Source organism: Neopsephotus bourkii, unplaced genomic scaffold (genome assembly GCF_033783945.1).
Source record: "Neopsephotus bourkii isolate Nb327-2 ecotype Australia unplaced genomic scaffold, CSIRO-AGI_Nbou_v1 NB_1792, whole genome shotgun sequence".
In the NCBI taxonomy this organism is placed as follows: domain Eukaryota; kingdom Metazoa; phylum Chordata; class Aves; order Psittaciformes; family Psittacidae; genus Neopsephotus; species Neopsephotus bourkii.
The window spans coordinates 2,620,727-2,635,012 of NW_026902266.1; the positions used below are offsets into that span (position 1 = coordinate 2,620,727).

Below are 14,286 nucleotides of genomic sequence, written 5' to 3' on the forward strand. Positions count from 1 at the left end.
TGTCAGGACTTGGCTAAGGAACACTATGTTAGCTGCAAAAACACAAGCCTGAGACAAAAGGCTGTTTTCAAGTTTTAGCATACTAAGTGCTAGAGACTTCGCCCAAGATACATCTTGTGCTGCGTATGAGGAAGGTGAACATGTTGCTAGTGCTCCTCCTCCTCACGTGGGGTGAGAATGGGGAGGTTTTACCTACAGCCTGGTGGGCCATGCCACCTAAGCATAACTGCCACCAGTACAGCAGTGTTAGCAATGCTGGAGCTCACACACTGCTACCAGTGTGTGGTGTGACCAGGGACAAGCCACTTGTTTTCTGTCTCATAAACCCAGGAATGCTTACACCTAGCTAGAGTTTTGAGTGGAAGCTGGTCAGAGAGCACACACTACCACAGCTCAGTAAAAAAGTTTTGTAAAGACCACTGGAATCTTCAAGCACGGACTTGCAGAGCATGTCACTAGGATCATGGAACCTAATTTGGCTCCATTCTCAGAGTGGTAGCAGACCTAGGCCCAAGGTGATGGCCAGGGTGCACCTATGCTCTTTTACCAGCCCTATTGTGAAATAACATGGGTTTTTGCTCCAGAGAGTGGTCAGTTAACACCCCAACGGATATTCTCCCCACCCTTGGTGTTACTGTTTAAATAAAATAAAAAGCATAAAAAGAAGTGTATCATTACATTTTCTTAGAGTGGGTACAACCACAGAGAACCGTTTGTTTGACAGTGCAAATGCCCTTTCCCACATCCAGCAAACCAAGGACAGGGCAACTACTGTTGACGCAGGGTTATTAAAGCAAATACAGTATGCAGATACTGCCAGGTTGGGGTAAATCACAACACACTGCTGTGCTTTTTATTGGCCTACTCAAGGTCTGCGCCAAACCCCAACCTACCATGTACAACGCCTTCCTCAGGACTTAGTTCTGCGCTGGAGAACAGAGGGCAATGCTACTGCAAGTTGCAGGAGCTTCTTGTGAACCTGTGCATGAATTCTCTGCTCCTGCGGTCATTATGTCAAAGTGAAAACTGCCTTTAGGACTAGAGACAGCAGTATGTGGTTACAGGTAAAAAACACTTGCAACGTATCATGAAGCAGTAATGGTGGTTTTTGCTGCTAACTCCATGTTTCCTAAAAAACATTGTGGGAGGGCGGGAAATACACCTGTAGTACCTGCAATAGCTGGGAACGAATTAGTTGCTTCCCTTTACTGCTTTCCAGGCATTCATGCGTATGTGTGTATACGCTTCATGACTCATTAAAGGTCCCAAAGGAGTTGTTCTGAAGACTGGTTTCTTTAGAATGTCAATACAAAGATGATCTTGAGGTCTCTGGAAGAATTTATAATGTCAGAAGATGTGATATCAAAAGCAGTGAGATACTTAATACTGAGCATGGAACAGAGGATGAATCTTTTGTAGATGGTTTAAGATACAGCAGTTGTTTGTTTGCACAGGTCTAGTAACTAATTCTGTGCTGTTTAAGGAATAACAAGAATATTGTTCCTAGAGATGTGGGTCTATCAGGGATAGTTAAAAATTATATAAAAATCGCTAATTTTAAGTGGTCATAAAGCTCTGAAAATTCCAACATCACTCAACAAGAATAAAAACGGGGGGGGGGGAACTGTAGTCTCTATTAAAAAAACCCTATTCATTTTGGATTCTCTTCATCATGATTGTTGTTTAAATAGGAATGAACAATTTTACTATACAAATAAATAAAGTCTAGAATTGTTATCACAAGAAATTTTTAATATGGTTTGTGACAAGCAATATCAAAGTTACCAACTCTCAAGCTTCATGTTCTGAAACCAGACAACTCTCAGCAACAAAAAAAGTTGTGCACTGATAAACATAGGAGGCATATTGTATTTTTTAATTAAATATGAAAACAAGCTGTGTACATTATTTTTTCCCTAGAAAACACAGCAATTTCAAAAGTTTATCATAAAATATTTTCATGAAATGAGTGAACCAGCAAACACATGCACTTGTGTGCCTTCCCCCCTCCCAAGATAAACGTGATAAGAGAGACATACATAAATGTAGAAGTTAACAGAACAAGTGGTGTTTTGTTGTTGTTTGGTTCTTTTTGGAAAGGATGGAATGTAACATTGTGCTTGACTTTCTGTGTCACAACAAAAAATATTTGGTGCAATATTTTAACATTTTCATTTTAAGTTTCAATCTGGTGGAGAAAAATACCTTTTTCTATAATAAAATATGTCTGTTCTTTTTAAAATGTAACTTTTTTTGCACAAAATAATTTTGTAAACTGTCATTTCAAGGGCAAGGTAGGCTGTGCCATGTCAGTGTCCTCCCCCCCACTTAAAAATGTGATCTGTTATCTGAAGCAAAACAGGGAAACACAAAAAGAGCGGAGCAGAGGCTGCTTTGCAAAGAGAAAGAAGGGCGTGTTGGACGGGAGAGGGGGAGGGAGCGTGTGGTGGGACAGAAAAAAGTTAAAGGTCACTTTCGCCGTAGAGCGCTGTGGAGAAGGACATGTAGTCCAGGGCACCGGGTACAGCATCACGGCCATTGTAGGGTGCCATTCTAGCAATGCAGTATTCAGCCTGATCAGGAGGCAGTTCCCGCCGTAGTTCATCCACAGTGATGTAGTTCTGCAGTGAGGACAAACGATAAGGAGATGGTTACTTCAGAAAACTGATCTTTCTCAGAGAGACAACCACCCCCTGCCCCACCAGGGCAGCAGACAACAGTCAGGGACAGGGCCCCTGACAACTCGACTAGTACTGTACACCGACACAGGGAGCTCTCTGCACATACACCCTGGGGGGAAATGCAGTTCTTCCCTGCTGTTTGGACAAGAAAATGGTTTGTGCAAGAGAGAGAAAGACTGCTTTTGCAGGAGAGGTACCAGCATACCTATGGAAAAGACCTGGAGGTAAGGAAGGTAATTGTCTGTGTAAGACTGTGCCTTCCTGCTGAAAGCAAATGGGAGGAAGCAGAAATTTCATTTGGATCCTGTCCCTCACTGGCAGGAGGTAGCAGCTGCTTGTGCTGCTTGGGAGTTGCCATTGCCTCTCTTGAGAGCAAGGAGAGGAGCCATCCCCACTAGCTCTGGCTGGTGGCACCAATGCAGGCAGCAGACAAGCAAACACTTTGTATTGCTTCCACAGTTCCCTCAACAATGCTTGCCTTTCACAGCAGACATTTTTAACAAGCAAGAGAAATTACTATAAATTCAGCTTCTGGAGACTCGCTGAGCTGAGGTAGCTTAGCTTCTCTCCATGCAGTCGGTAGCAGTAGCTGTGTGTTTGCTAACCAGTACATTGTCTTCAGGTAACTGACTCATGGGCGTTCGCAGCGGGTCTGAACAGTGGTTCAAGTTTCACACCATCTCTCTCTCTTGAAACTTTTTATTCTCCCCCGTTCCCCCCGGCCCCCACCTTTCAAGCTTAATGGTTGGAGTAAGAGGTATTTTTCTTCACAACAAAATACTGTCTGATTCATGTTATAGTCACTAGAGCATATTAAACACTGACAAGTATATTTAACATAGTGTACAGAGTAAAGGAGTTCATAATTTTTACCCCAAAGCACCCACACACTCAGTGATTTGCTTATCTGAATAATGTGGATTTTTCAGGTCTTGAAAGATGAGAGGACTGGCTTCAGTCATGTAAGTGCCCAAAGGACAGTCATTATGGGTTTCAACATTATAGATTAGGAAAGTTTATTAGTGAAAATAGAAACCAGTACTGTATTTAAGGGTAACTCGTTACTATCCGAGAAACGCTATCTGACATTTCAAGTGAGATGAATAAAATCATTAGTAAATATAGAGATATATCAATTGCATACGTACATATTAGTTGCTCAATTACATAAAAAAAATTAGTAGGGATTGTTTTATAAGGAAAACAAGGTTACATAATTTTCCTGTCAATTGGTTCCATCCATTTGATGATGCGAATTCAGGAAATTCACACCTTTAGTATCATCCTGTAAGTTTTCCTGCTTTTGACCTATTTCTATGATTAAAAGATGCTCCTCTTGCAGAGCAATTCTTCAATGAAAATCTACTACTGCTTGTATAACAACTGATAGTGACACCTGTATGTCTGAGAAAGGTCATCTCAAGTTTGCAACTGTCAGTAATTAATAGTTTTTCAAGACTAATCAAGACCCATCTGTTGGATTTGTTCATACATTTTAAAATAACAAATCACAACCAAACTCTTAATTAAATAAAGCAAGAGTGAGCAGCAAAGTTCTGACTGACAGCTGAACAGGACTTTCAAGTGCTTTGGCAGGCTGCTCGCTAACCCACACTTTAGCCTTGCACTCCCTCCAGCACTGCACAGTGTTCCTGTGAGAATACCCTCCATGCTACACAGGGCTTCCCTTGACACTTTCTATCTGTGACAAGAGAGAAAAAAGGAAGCAGGAACATTGCAGATGCAGGAAAGGAAGGTGTGGAGGCTGACCTTATCTCCAGCCAGGATCTTGAAGGAAGCCATAACCTGGTCAGCAGTATCTGTATCTGCTGTTTCCCGGGACATGAAGTCGATGAAGGCCTGGAACGTCACTACACCCAGACGGTTAGGGTCGACGATGCTCATGATGCGGGCAAACTCTGCCTCCCCCTGGAGAACAACACAGTCATGTAAGCCTGGACATTTGGGCAGCGGTGCTATGAAAGTGGGCAGAAACTGTTCAGCAGTGGATTTCACAGCTAGAGAAACAAAACCTAACAGAAATGACTTTTAGGTTTTCTTTTTTAATCAGGATATTCTTTTTTAACTTGCTGCTGTGTACAAATGCTTGCCACTCATTTTGTCCTTTGGATAAAATGTTCTCAGCTATGCCCTAGGATAACATCCAGGCTCCATATTGCTCGAGGACAATGCTTATTAATCAGGGATCAAAATCACACAGACTTCCAGGAAGACACGAATTTCCCTGTAACACGTCATGCTAGATGTCTGTAGCAATATTGGAAGATCTGCATTCCTCAAATCCTTTTACTTTCAATTGCTAAAAAACCCCAAACTGTTACAGTTCTCTTCCTCTGCCAGAACAGAAACCATCAGAAGAAACGTCTCTGGGGTCTTTAATAGTATCTGATTCATATTAACTAGACAGGCTTTGGAAAGAAAGACTTGCTTATCTGGAGTGGCCCAGGGAAGCAGCCTTCATAGGAAAGTTCCTACAGAGATGTTTGCTACAGAAGCCATTACCTTGCAGTGTAGTTTGGTGGGGTTTTTTTTTTCATATAAACAAAATATCGTCTGTTCTCATCTCTGGGACTCCTTCTTCCCCATGTAAGGAGAAGGGGAAAGCAGAGCTGAGTCTTCTGGGGACAGGCTCTTCTAACACATCTAGAACTGTATACTTTCAAGAGTAATTGCAGTATCTAATCAAATGTTACTGCAACTTGGCATGCTACATTGAATGGTCTGCATTTTTACTGGGCTGATGAGTAAGATGCATAAACACTGCTTTGCCTGGCATCAGGGTCAAAGACAGAGCACAGGTGAATATTTCTGCGCTATGATCTTCTGCCCTTTGATGAGCATACCTCTTCCTATTTCTATTAGTTATCGTGCCCCTGAAAGTGCCACATATTACTGTTCTGAATATACAGGTACTCTGGTGAGGGAAAAGGTACAGGGAGGATGACTGGAACTGGAACTTACATGTATAGGGAGATGTGAAATAAATGGTAGGAATGAGTGGAGCAGCACTTGAGTGTATTCAGAAATCAGGTCGTGTACTTCCAGATGAGTTCAACTGATACTTAATGCTGGGGAGGTTGTGTGTGCTGTGCAGAGTGCAGGTGCTGACATGAGGAAGTTTATTGTTTCTTCCACGTATAGCTACACAGTTTGATAAATACAATTCTTATTTGAAATACACAGGAACTAGACAATGATTTTAATCTTTTTAACTTCATCTGCAGCTGTAAGACAAGAATTTTACATGTACCACTAATACTAGATACAACATTGCTGATAGCTCTAGAAGGTAAAGCTGTATATTTACCTAGATTCACTGCACATTCTCTCTATTTTTGAAGGTGCATATAGGAATCACTTTGAACAGGAGTGACAGAGGGCTCTACATTACCATATTGTAACCCATGGAGATAAGGCAGGCTCGGAAATCTTCACAATCCATCATACCAGTCTTCTTCTACAGGGAGTGATGCAAAGATGGAGAAAGCCAAGAAAGAAAAGGGAGACCAGTCCAGGGAGAAATGACCGACATGAGACATTACAAAGAATGAGTTTCAGGGGGGAGGAGATGGAAGGAAGGATTTACAGGACAATAAAAAACAATAGAGAAAAAGTAGTTTGTGAACCATGAAGAAGCAAGGTGGTTTTGGACATGGAGTATTTACACACAGGGAACATATTGATGATAAAAAAAGGAATGAAAGTAGCAAACAAGACAGATTGAGGGGTAGACAAGGAAAGGAATGTTAAGTGACACAAATAGTTTGAAGACATGAAAGGATTCTCCCAAGACAAACAGAGAATTAAGAAGGTAAAGATAACCAGAGTACAGTTAGAGAGGAAGCAGTACAGAGAAGTGATGTGTATATAGTCAGACACAAGAATAGCAGTGACAGATGGATTAAGACAAACAAGAAAAGAAAGGAAAAAAACTGTTATTTTTTCACAGTTTAATATCTGGTTGTGTTCACCACTAGCTTTCAGTACCTGTGCATCGTTTCCAATATCGTAACCCAAGCTGATGAGACAGGCTTTGAATTCCTCAGGGCCAAGTGTGCCGGAGTGGTCCTGGTTATGCGGTGTGCCAGGCAGCAGGACATGCAGTGCCAGTGCGGTGACGGTGTGGAGCAGAAGGAAGGAGACACAGAGGAGATCAAAGGGAGGTGGAAGGACAACAAAGAGGTGCACCATGCAGTGGGTGAGGAGAGAGGGAGAGGAAGAATGACATGCAGATAGAAAGACAGGGAAGAAAAATAAAAGTGCACAACATTAGATATCACAATGACATTTCAGGATGCGCTAAAAATGCTTTTGGAACAGTTCCTTCTCATAGAGCTCATCACATCATGAGAGCATTTGAATGACAAAACCAGTTGATGCTCAGAAGCCTCAAGATCTCCATCTCCCAAGTGAGTTACTTGCATCACTGCTCGTTATCCATAGTGTCAGAAGCCCTGTGTTTCACTAGTAACTCAGAGTGCAGGTAAGCAGGCAGAGGCAGTGGGGAAGCATTGCCTTAATCTTCCAGTCAAAAGTCCAACTAAAGGAGTAGGTGAGGGCAGGTATGTTTGGAACATGCCCGAGGAAGCTTAGCTGTCAGGGCATCCCAGGAACAGACAAGGAAAACCAGCTGAAGCTCAGGGGAGCAATTTTATGGCTATATTTATGTGGCCTGCACATTAGGTGGAGCTTTGACTGACAAAGCTATTTCAAGTGCTCAGCTCTGCAAACAGCACTACTGTACAGAGCAGCACAACACAGCTTGGCAGCTGCTCCTCCCTTTGCTCATCCCACACTCTCCCTGTGCTTGGATGTCCCCATCAAACTATACACAAGCTACCACAGGAGCTGAGAATCACCATCCACCCTGCAGGATTTAGCTCAGGACAGCTCTCAAGCACTGAAAAGTCCTTGTGTGCCACCACCATCTCTGGCCCAGATCAAGGAAGCTACAAACAGGCAAACAGGTTGGTGGAGCCAGTTCCAAGTGATTTTCCTCAGAAAATCAGCTTTTAAAGTCAGTATTAAGCCTCCATAAATTAAATACACAGGTAAATATGGGAAACCAATGTTTCCTTTACATGATCAGTCAGGCTGTTGTGGAGGCAGGGGCAGGCAATCAAATATAAAATCTACAGGGCTTTTATGGGTCCGTCTCTAAGAAAAGAAGCCATGGTTTTGTTTTTCTTTGGCAGCTAGAGAAGGGCTGAAATAGCCAGTGTTCAGCAATCTCTAAGTGTTGCCAATCTCTGAGGGCAGGCTGCAGCCCTGTTCTCTGGAGACCTTTCTGACAGCCTGGTTGGTGCAGCAAGTGGTGGAGAGCAACCTCTGTTTGCATCACTGACTTAGTATCTTTGCAGGCTGCTCTTGGATTTCCAGAAAACATTGAAGTGGTTGAAAATGGAGCTGTTTTCAGTCTTTGGCTGCTGTCTCTGCTTCCCTGCATGACACCTTTGTGATTTGGGTTGTAGAAGGATGAGCTGCAGACAAGCTGGCAAACTGAGGGGAAGAGAATTTCCTTTGAGGAATTCCTTACTGACTGCACCCGCTAGTGGCTTGGCATGTATTTCCATGGTAAGGCATGGCAGGTTTTACATCAGGGTTTATCTATGTCGTGCAATGCCTGCTGCATATAGATTCTCCTGTTTGCTCCACACAAGAACAATACTGATTTCTTTGATACAGATTTATGCTAGACAGCTGCTCCAAAGAAATGTATACATTAAGATAATAACCTGCTTTCAGGAGGAGGTGGGGTAAAAGTCTAATTTCCTAAACAAGCCTTCAAACTTTTTCATACTTCAGCTGTATCAGGAAATGTAGCAGTTTCCTGTCAAGACATATTTCTCCCAGACTAATGAATGCCTAACAGTCCTCACAGGAATGACTGCTCCACAGGAGTGGCATTATTAAGAATGAAATATCTTCTACTGGTCTAGTTTTATCTTAGTGATAAAACTTCTTTGTTTTTTATTGCCCTATGCAGTCTACATGGAAGCTCGTTGCTTACCAAGCTGCAGTCAGCGCTGACTTACCCTGTCAAAATGGTTGAAAGAAGCCCGGAACTCATTCATCTGTTCCTGGCTGATTCCTTTGGCATCGCGGGTCAGAATCTGGTTTTCTACTTCATTGATGGTTCTAGCAATTGTTGTTAGTAACTGCTCCCAGCCCACTCGGATGTGCTGGAAAAGAGGAGAGGACAATTTTTAAATTTAAAAGTAGCTTTCCTGCCTCTGAGAGCAGTGGATGGAATGTGCTACTTGCTGCAAATCAAATAACGCTGGTGAACAAGGCAGGAGAAGTCATCTGCCCAGAAAACCTGCAGTGTGAGCCAACCAGATGTTTAAAATCTGAATTTTGACTGAAAAAAGAAACTGAAGAGGCCAATTTGTGATCTGAAGAAAGTCTTGGTCCTACTGTAAAGTTCCTTTGCCATGTCAGAGCAACATATTGGGGGCCTTCAACACAAATGAGAATCAACCCAGTGATTGTAGGACTTAGTTGGGCAGAAAACAAGAAAATAAATAAACCATAGTCTCTGGAAGACACTGGTGTTCCACTGCCTCTGTTGCTTAATAGAGAGCTGGCCAGAAACCAGAAGACAAGTTTCAAAGCCTGTGTGTGTTCTGCTGGACTCATATCAAGCTCTGATTGCCTCCAAGAAGCCTCACATCATTAACAGAAAGCCAGACTCCAATTTTTAAAAGCATTTGTTTGAGTTTTTTTTCTTCTGCCAATCTGTGGCAGCTCAAAATCACCAGCGCTCCCCTGGTCTTTCTAATCGCAGCTAATAGGCTGCCAAAATCGGGTGGCAGGAGAAAAGAAACCAGCCAATTATTCAAACAATACTGTAGATCTCATTCAGGTTATTTCTATTGTCTGCATTTGGAAGTACATTGGAATAGGTTGGCATGAAGTACAGCAAGGCGAAAACAAATTCAGCAACACGTTGTTGCGTGCTTGGCCACATTGTCAAGCTTTCCATTTTCCTGAGAACCACAACACATTGCCAGGGCTAGATGTGGCTGATGCTAACTCGCCACAGCAGATGAGGCTGGCTGATCTGCTGCCAAAATGTTTACCTCCATGGTGTAGTTGGTGTGCTTGTTGTCAAAGATAAGAGCTTCCTGGATCTGTTGATGGTCTCCTTCCAACTGGTCAATCTTTGGTTTGTAATTCACAATGCTTTTCTCATACTGCCGCAAATGGTTGAGCTGGTCCTCCAGGGTCCCATGCATCTCTATTGAAATGCGGCCAATCTCCTGCATTAGCAAAGCCAAAGAAGTTAGTCCCCATTGGAAGGGCAAGCCTCAACATGCTTGGCATTTATTGCAGCCATTTCACACTCACACAGGATGATGATTCAAAAAAAATAGCTCATGGAGCAGTTACTTTAAATGAGCCGAGACATTGTCAGCAAAAACATTAGCAGAGTCCTGAACGCTTTCCATGTGAGGTGAGTCACAGGAGATGTGTCTAATACAAGGATACAAAAGAAAAGGAAACTGCAGACCATAAGCTAGTAATGTGCCAAGCCAAATCTTTTTCTGATGTACCGTCATCCACTAACTTCATACAGACGTATTTCTGTAATTGCTCTCTTCTTTACATCTCCTGTCATCAGTAATAGCTTCATATTTTTCCATTTCATCAACTCCCATTACTTTAAGTCAAATCTTAACTAAAGAGAGATCTCCTTTAAAAATATGTCTCCTCTGCTGATGTTTGATGTGATAGCTGTATTTCTTTTATGTGTATCAAGACCACTGCTGTGAAAAGTTACACAAACCATGCCTCTGATCTAGGGGTTTTAACTTCCTGCATATAAACACAACTCCATTAAAATACCAGTCATGGTTTTTTATCTCTGTACTAAGGAATTAGAGGAAGAAAAGTACAAGCACTTCTGTAGCTGTTATCCATCTTGGGATTCTCTTGTTGCAACCTGAAGGAAGAATGACCATGGCAGTTGTGAAGAAAGACCACGGATAAGAATATCACTGAAGAGGAAAACAGAGAGTTTCAAAAGGAACAAAGCACTACCTCCATCTTTGTCTGGATCCAGGGTCCAATGACATTGGCCTGTGCACCAAACTGTTTACGAAGTCGTTCATTTTGCTGCTGACGGGCATGTTCTTCCATCAGGGCTTGATCTCTTCTGGGAACCAGTTGCCGCACCTACAGCAAAGAGTAACAAAGCGTGCAGCTTACTCATAAAGACACATGTAATAGTAAATGTAGAAATTGCTGGAAGGAAGGGAGGAGTGAGTGTCTGCATGGAAAACAAGGAGTTATGTGGTTTAGGACACAGTGGGCAGGCTCATGGAATGTGAATCCTATCTGCTGTAGGGTGTGTGATACAAACACATCTCAGGCCATGGAAGACCAGAAGAAGCTTCCATCAACTACTTGGGTTTTTGGTGGCTCACATTAACTGAATTGCAGGACCCTGTTCAGATCTCATTTTGGTGATCTTGTTTGATAGTAAGAGCCATCAACACAGCGGGTATGGAGAGTAGCATCTTTCATTATAAAAATATAAAGTAAAATGGATCTGACACTCCATTGGCATTTATCAGAAAGATCTTTTCTACTTTCTAGACGTATGGCAAGTGAGCTGAAAACAAAGGGCAAAAAAATCAATAAAGCTCAGCAGTGAGCATGTGAGGGTAGCTGAAGAGTAAATAATCCACTTCCTGGGGCCTGAAGTGATCGAGCAGCAGCATCCTCCCACACTAAATTGCAAGGCTGGAAAGAACTCACATGTTCCCATTTGCCATTGATCTCATGTGGAGTGATCGTAGTGTAAGGATTTGTTCCTGCCATGTTGACATGGTATGTCTGGACAATCTTTGAAACTTCATTGTGGATTCCCAGGATGGCCTGTCGCTCCTTGTCGGCATCTGGCAAAGTGGCTTTGAACTGTTCATGAGCTGTGCTCAATCCCTGCAGAAAGAAGGTGGCAGCAAAGACAGGGTGAGAACACAAGATATTGAGTAGCCTCTTGAGCAAATATTTCCTGCAGAAGTGACTGTAAAAGCTTATGTATGCCCAGAATACAAAGCAGGCTACTCTAACACACTTTCCAGGTTCTCTCAGCATCACTAAACAGGCTGTTGTAAGTATTTAAGTGATGTGAAGTCTCATTTTCCCCAAGTTCAGCATGAGTCCCTCTGTCTCATGTTGCCCAGTGACAGAGATCACATCCCCCAAAAATGGTGGAATAATTCTGGCTTACAATTTAGGGGGAACTATTTCTCCAACACTGCTCAGTGACTGCCTGTCAGCCCCTTTGGGAAGCGATCTGACTACTAGCATTACTATAAAGCAGTCTTGTCTCACTAGTGTAAATGCAACATATTTTTATTCTCCCATTAGGTATGCACTAGTTGCACACTTAGCGTAACTCCAGATGAATAATAAGAGTCAGATTCAGTCTGATCACACTCAGTTAGAACTAGGTGAAGGTCTTCCAGCCAGCAGCAAACTTGCACAGGCAGTGTATGTTCCTGCTGTGGAAAACCATCTCCTTCCCCCTGAACATGAACACAACAGGCCCTTTCTGCTCCCATCTTGCTGCGGTGCCCAGACAGTGCTTCAAGAACCGATGGTGGGGCATGCTTGCTGGTTGTTTGTGGACAGCTGACAAGCCAGTTGGTGCTGGCTCATCTCCCACTGCTTCTACAGGCCTTTAAGGTACTTCATCCCAGAAGCCTGGAAGACCAAGACTAGGGAAGCAAACACAGGGAAAGAGACAGCAAAAAGAATGGGGGACAGAGAGGCATGTGCAGGGATAATTGAGGGAACAATGTGGTTAGAAAAGGGAATGAAAAATGTAAACCACATGATTGAACACAACTCACACACTGTAACTACTTTTGCAAAATTGCTTCCTTACATGGTGACTCATCACTTTGCAGCTGCTGCAGTGGCCATAGAAATATAATGCAAGTCTGGGGGCTGGGAAAGATACTCCAAACAGTCACAAAGGGACCAGGGAAGTGTTTAAATGCTGTTCAGATTTGTTCTGGATTATGAAAGACTTAATGAACCTCTTTGTTCAAGAGGGAAGGGTGGAAGAAAAACCTAGCAGCTTAGTAACAGAGCTGATACCAGGCTAGGGCTATTGCACTACCCCTCTCAAAGGCCTGCAAATCACCTGTAAATTTGCTTTTGTAACACTCTTTCAGACAGGGCAAAACTGAGATACTCGCTATCTGTCCTACCAAGGAAAGTTGACTTTTGCTTCAAAGGGTAACCCAGCGCCAAAGTAGACAATTCTGGTTATTTTTTGAGCTGAAACCAGCTCAAGAACTGCCCTCATGGCACATCCTATCATGCAATGTCATATCCAGGTCATTCGGTCCTACGTGGAACAACTGACCTGCAGAACCCATGAGCAGCACTAAGCTTTGCTCATGTGTGTTAAAAAAAAAACACAAGGCCCTGAAAGATTCTGTCCATTTTCAGGTTTTCATTAATTCAGTTACACTGAAAAAAATCCACTTTCAGTTCTTTGTGTCCAGATATGATGGTGTAAACATGCTTTATACCTATTCAGATCCAGGATTTTGGAGGAAATCAAGGGGAAACATACTCTTATCTTTTTTACTACTCTTCATTCACTAGAGCAGAAGCACCAAAATATGACCTAGAAATTCGGCACTGCTAGGAATTCAGGAGACCTCTGACTTCTCTCTTTCTAACTGTAACTGATGCAAATGACTGCTCTGTACCTGGATCTCCTCAATGGTGTGAACAATGAACGTGTCCTGCAGGTCCTCCATGGCCCCTTCCATCCAATTATTGAAAGGGGCAGCTCGTTTGGCGTATTCAAGGTACAACTGGTCAATTGTTTCCAGTAGCTTCTCTGTCCTCTGGGCATGCACAAAAAAGAAAGAAAATCAGGAAAGATGGTTAGAGAAGAATGATCACAGAGAAACGTGGGTTGCCTGAGCTGCTCCTTCCTTTCACATCTCCTTGGTGCTCCCAGGTCAGTGCTACAGCACAAGTCTCTCTATTGTTAAGAGATTAAGCACAGGATGGATTTCTTCCTTTGAGGGAAAAATCTGAGGTCCTTTGAAATAAAACAAAAGGAGGACAGTCTGTTCAAGCAGAACAATATCACAAACCACAAAAGTAGAAAAAATCAATAGCCCAAGGAAACAAATAGCAGCATAATTGGGCTGGAAAGGGAAAAGGCGGCTAAATATGCTGAAATGTTGCCTTCGTTTACAGTCAAGGATGTTTTAGGAGTGCACAAAAGAACTGAAATCAGTTGCTTGTGCCCACTGCAGCTTGCTTCCCAGAAGTGACCTACCCATGTAATTCCAAAGGTCTGATTTGTAATATGTCTCACCTCCAAGGCTTCTCTACGTTTCTGGGTTAGGGCACCCAGATTATCCCACTGATCACAGATCTTCTGGCACCTGGCATTGACACTGGGAGAGTCGTAATAGTCCAGCTCACTATAAAGGGTGGGGGGAAAAAAGGACAAAAGATCAAATAAAGAATTTTTGGGGAAGAATGAAACCCCTTAGGAATTTTTATCAGCTTTGAGGACAGACTCAAACAAAGAGCTCAT

General features: G+C 42.7%; 1 protein-coding gene across 6 annotated transcripts in view; it reads right to left on the bottom strand.

Annotated features, from left to right (window-relative positions):
* Positions 1–1,731: 1,731 nt before the first annotated feature.
* Positions 1,732–14,286, bottom strand: part of ACTN1 (actinin alpha 1) — an 88,255-nt gene continuing 75,700 nt past the window's right edge. For 2 of the 6 annotated variants that reach the window (XM_061380362.1, XM_061380361.1), the window contains exons 13-22: positions 14,062–14,170; positions 13,439–13,579; positions 11,466–11,648; positions 10,746–10,880; positions 9,785–9,964; positions 8,738–8,884; positions 6,690–6,770; positions 6,094–6,159; positions 4,452–4,610; positions 1,732–2,621 (exon numbers count right to left, since the gene is read on the bottom strand). In XM_061380362.1, coding sequence (XP_061236346.1) covers positions 2,463–2,621; positions 4,452–4,610; positions 6,094–6,159; positions 6,690–6,770; positions 8,738–8,884; positions 9,785–9,964; positions 10,746–10,880; positions 11,466–11,648; positions 13,439–13,579; positions 14,062–14,170 — 1,360 coding nt within the window. In that variant the 3' untranslated portion in view covers positions 1,732–2,462. The remainder of the gene's footprint in view (positions 2,622–4,451; positions 4,611–6,093; positions 6,160–6,689; positions 6,771–8,737; positions 8,885–9,784; positions 9,965–10,745; positions 10,881–11,465; positions 11,649–13,438; positions 13,580–14,061; positions 14,171–14,286) is intronic. The other 4 variants (XM_061380367.1, XM_061380366.1, XM_061380365.1 and 1 more) reach the window with 2 other exon arrangements.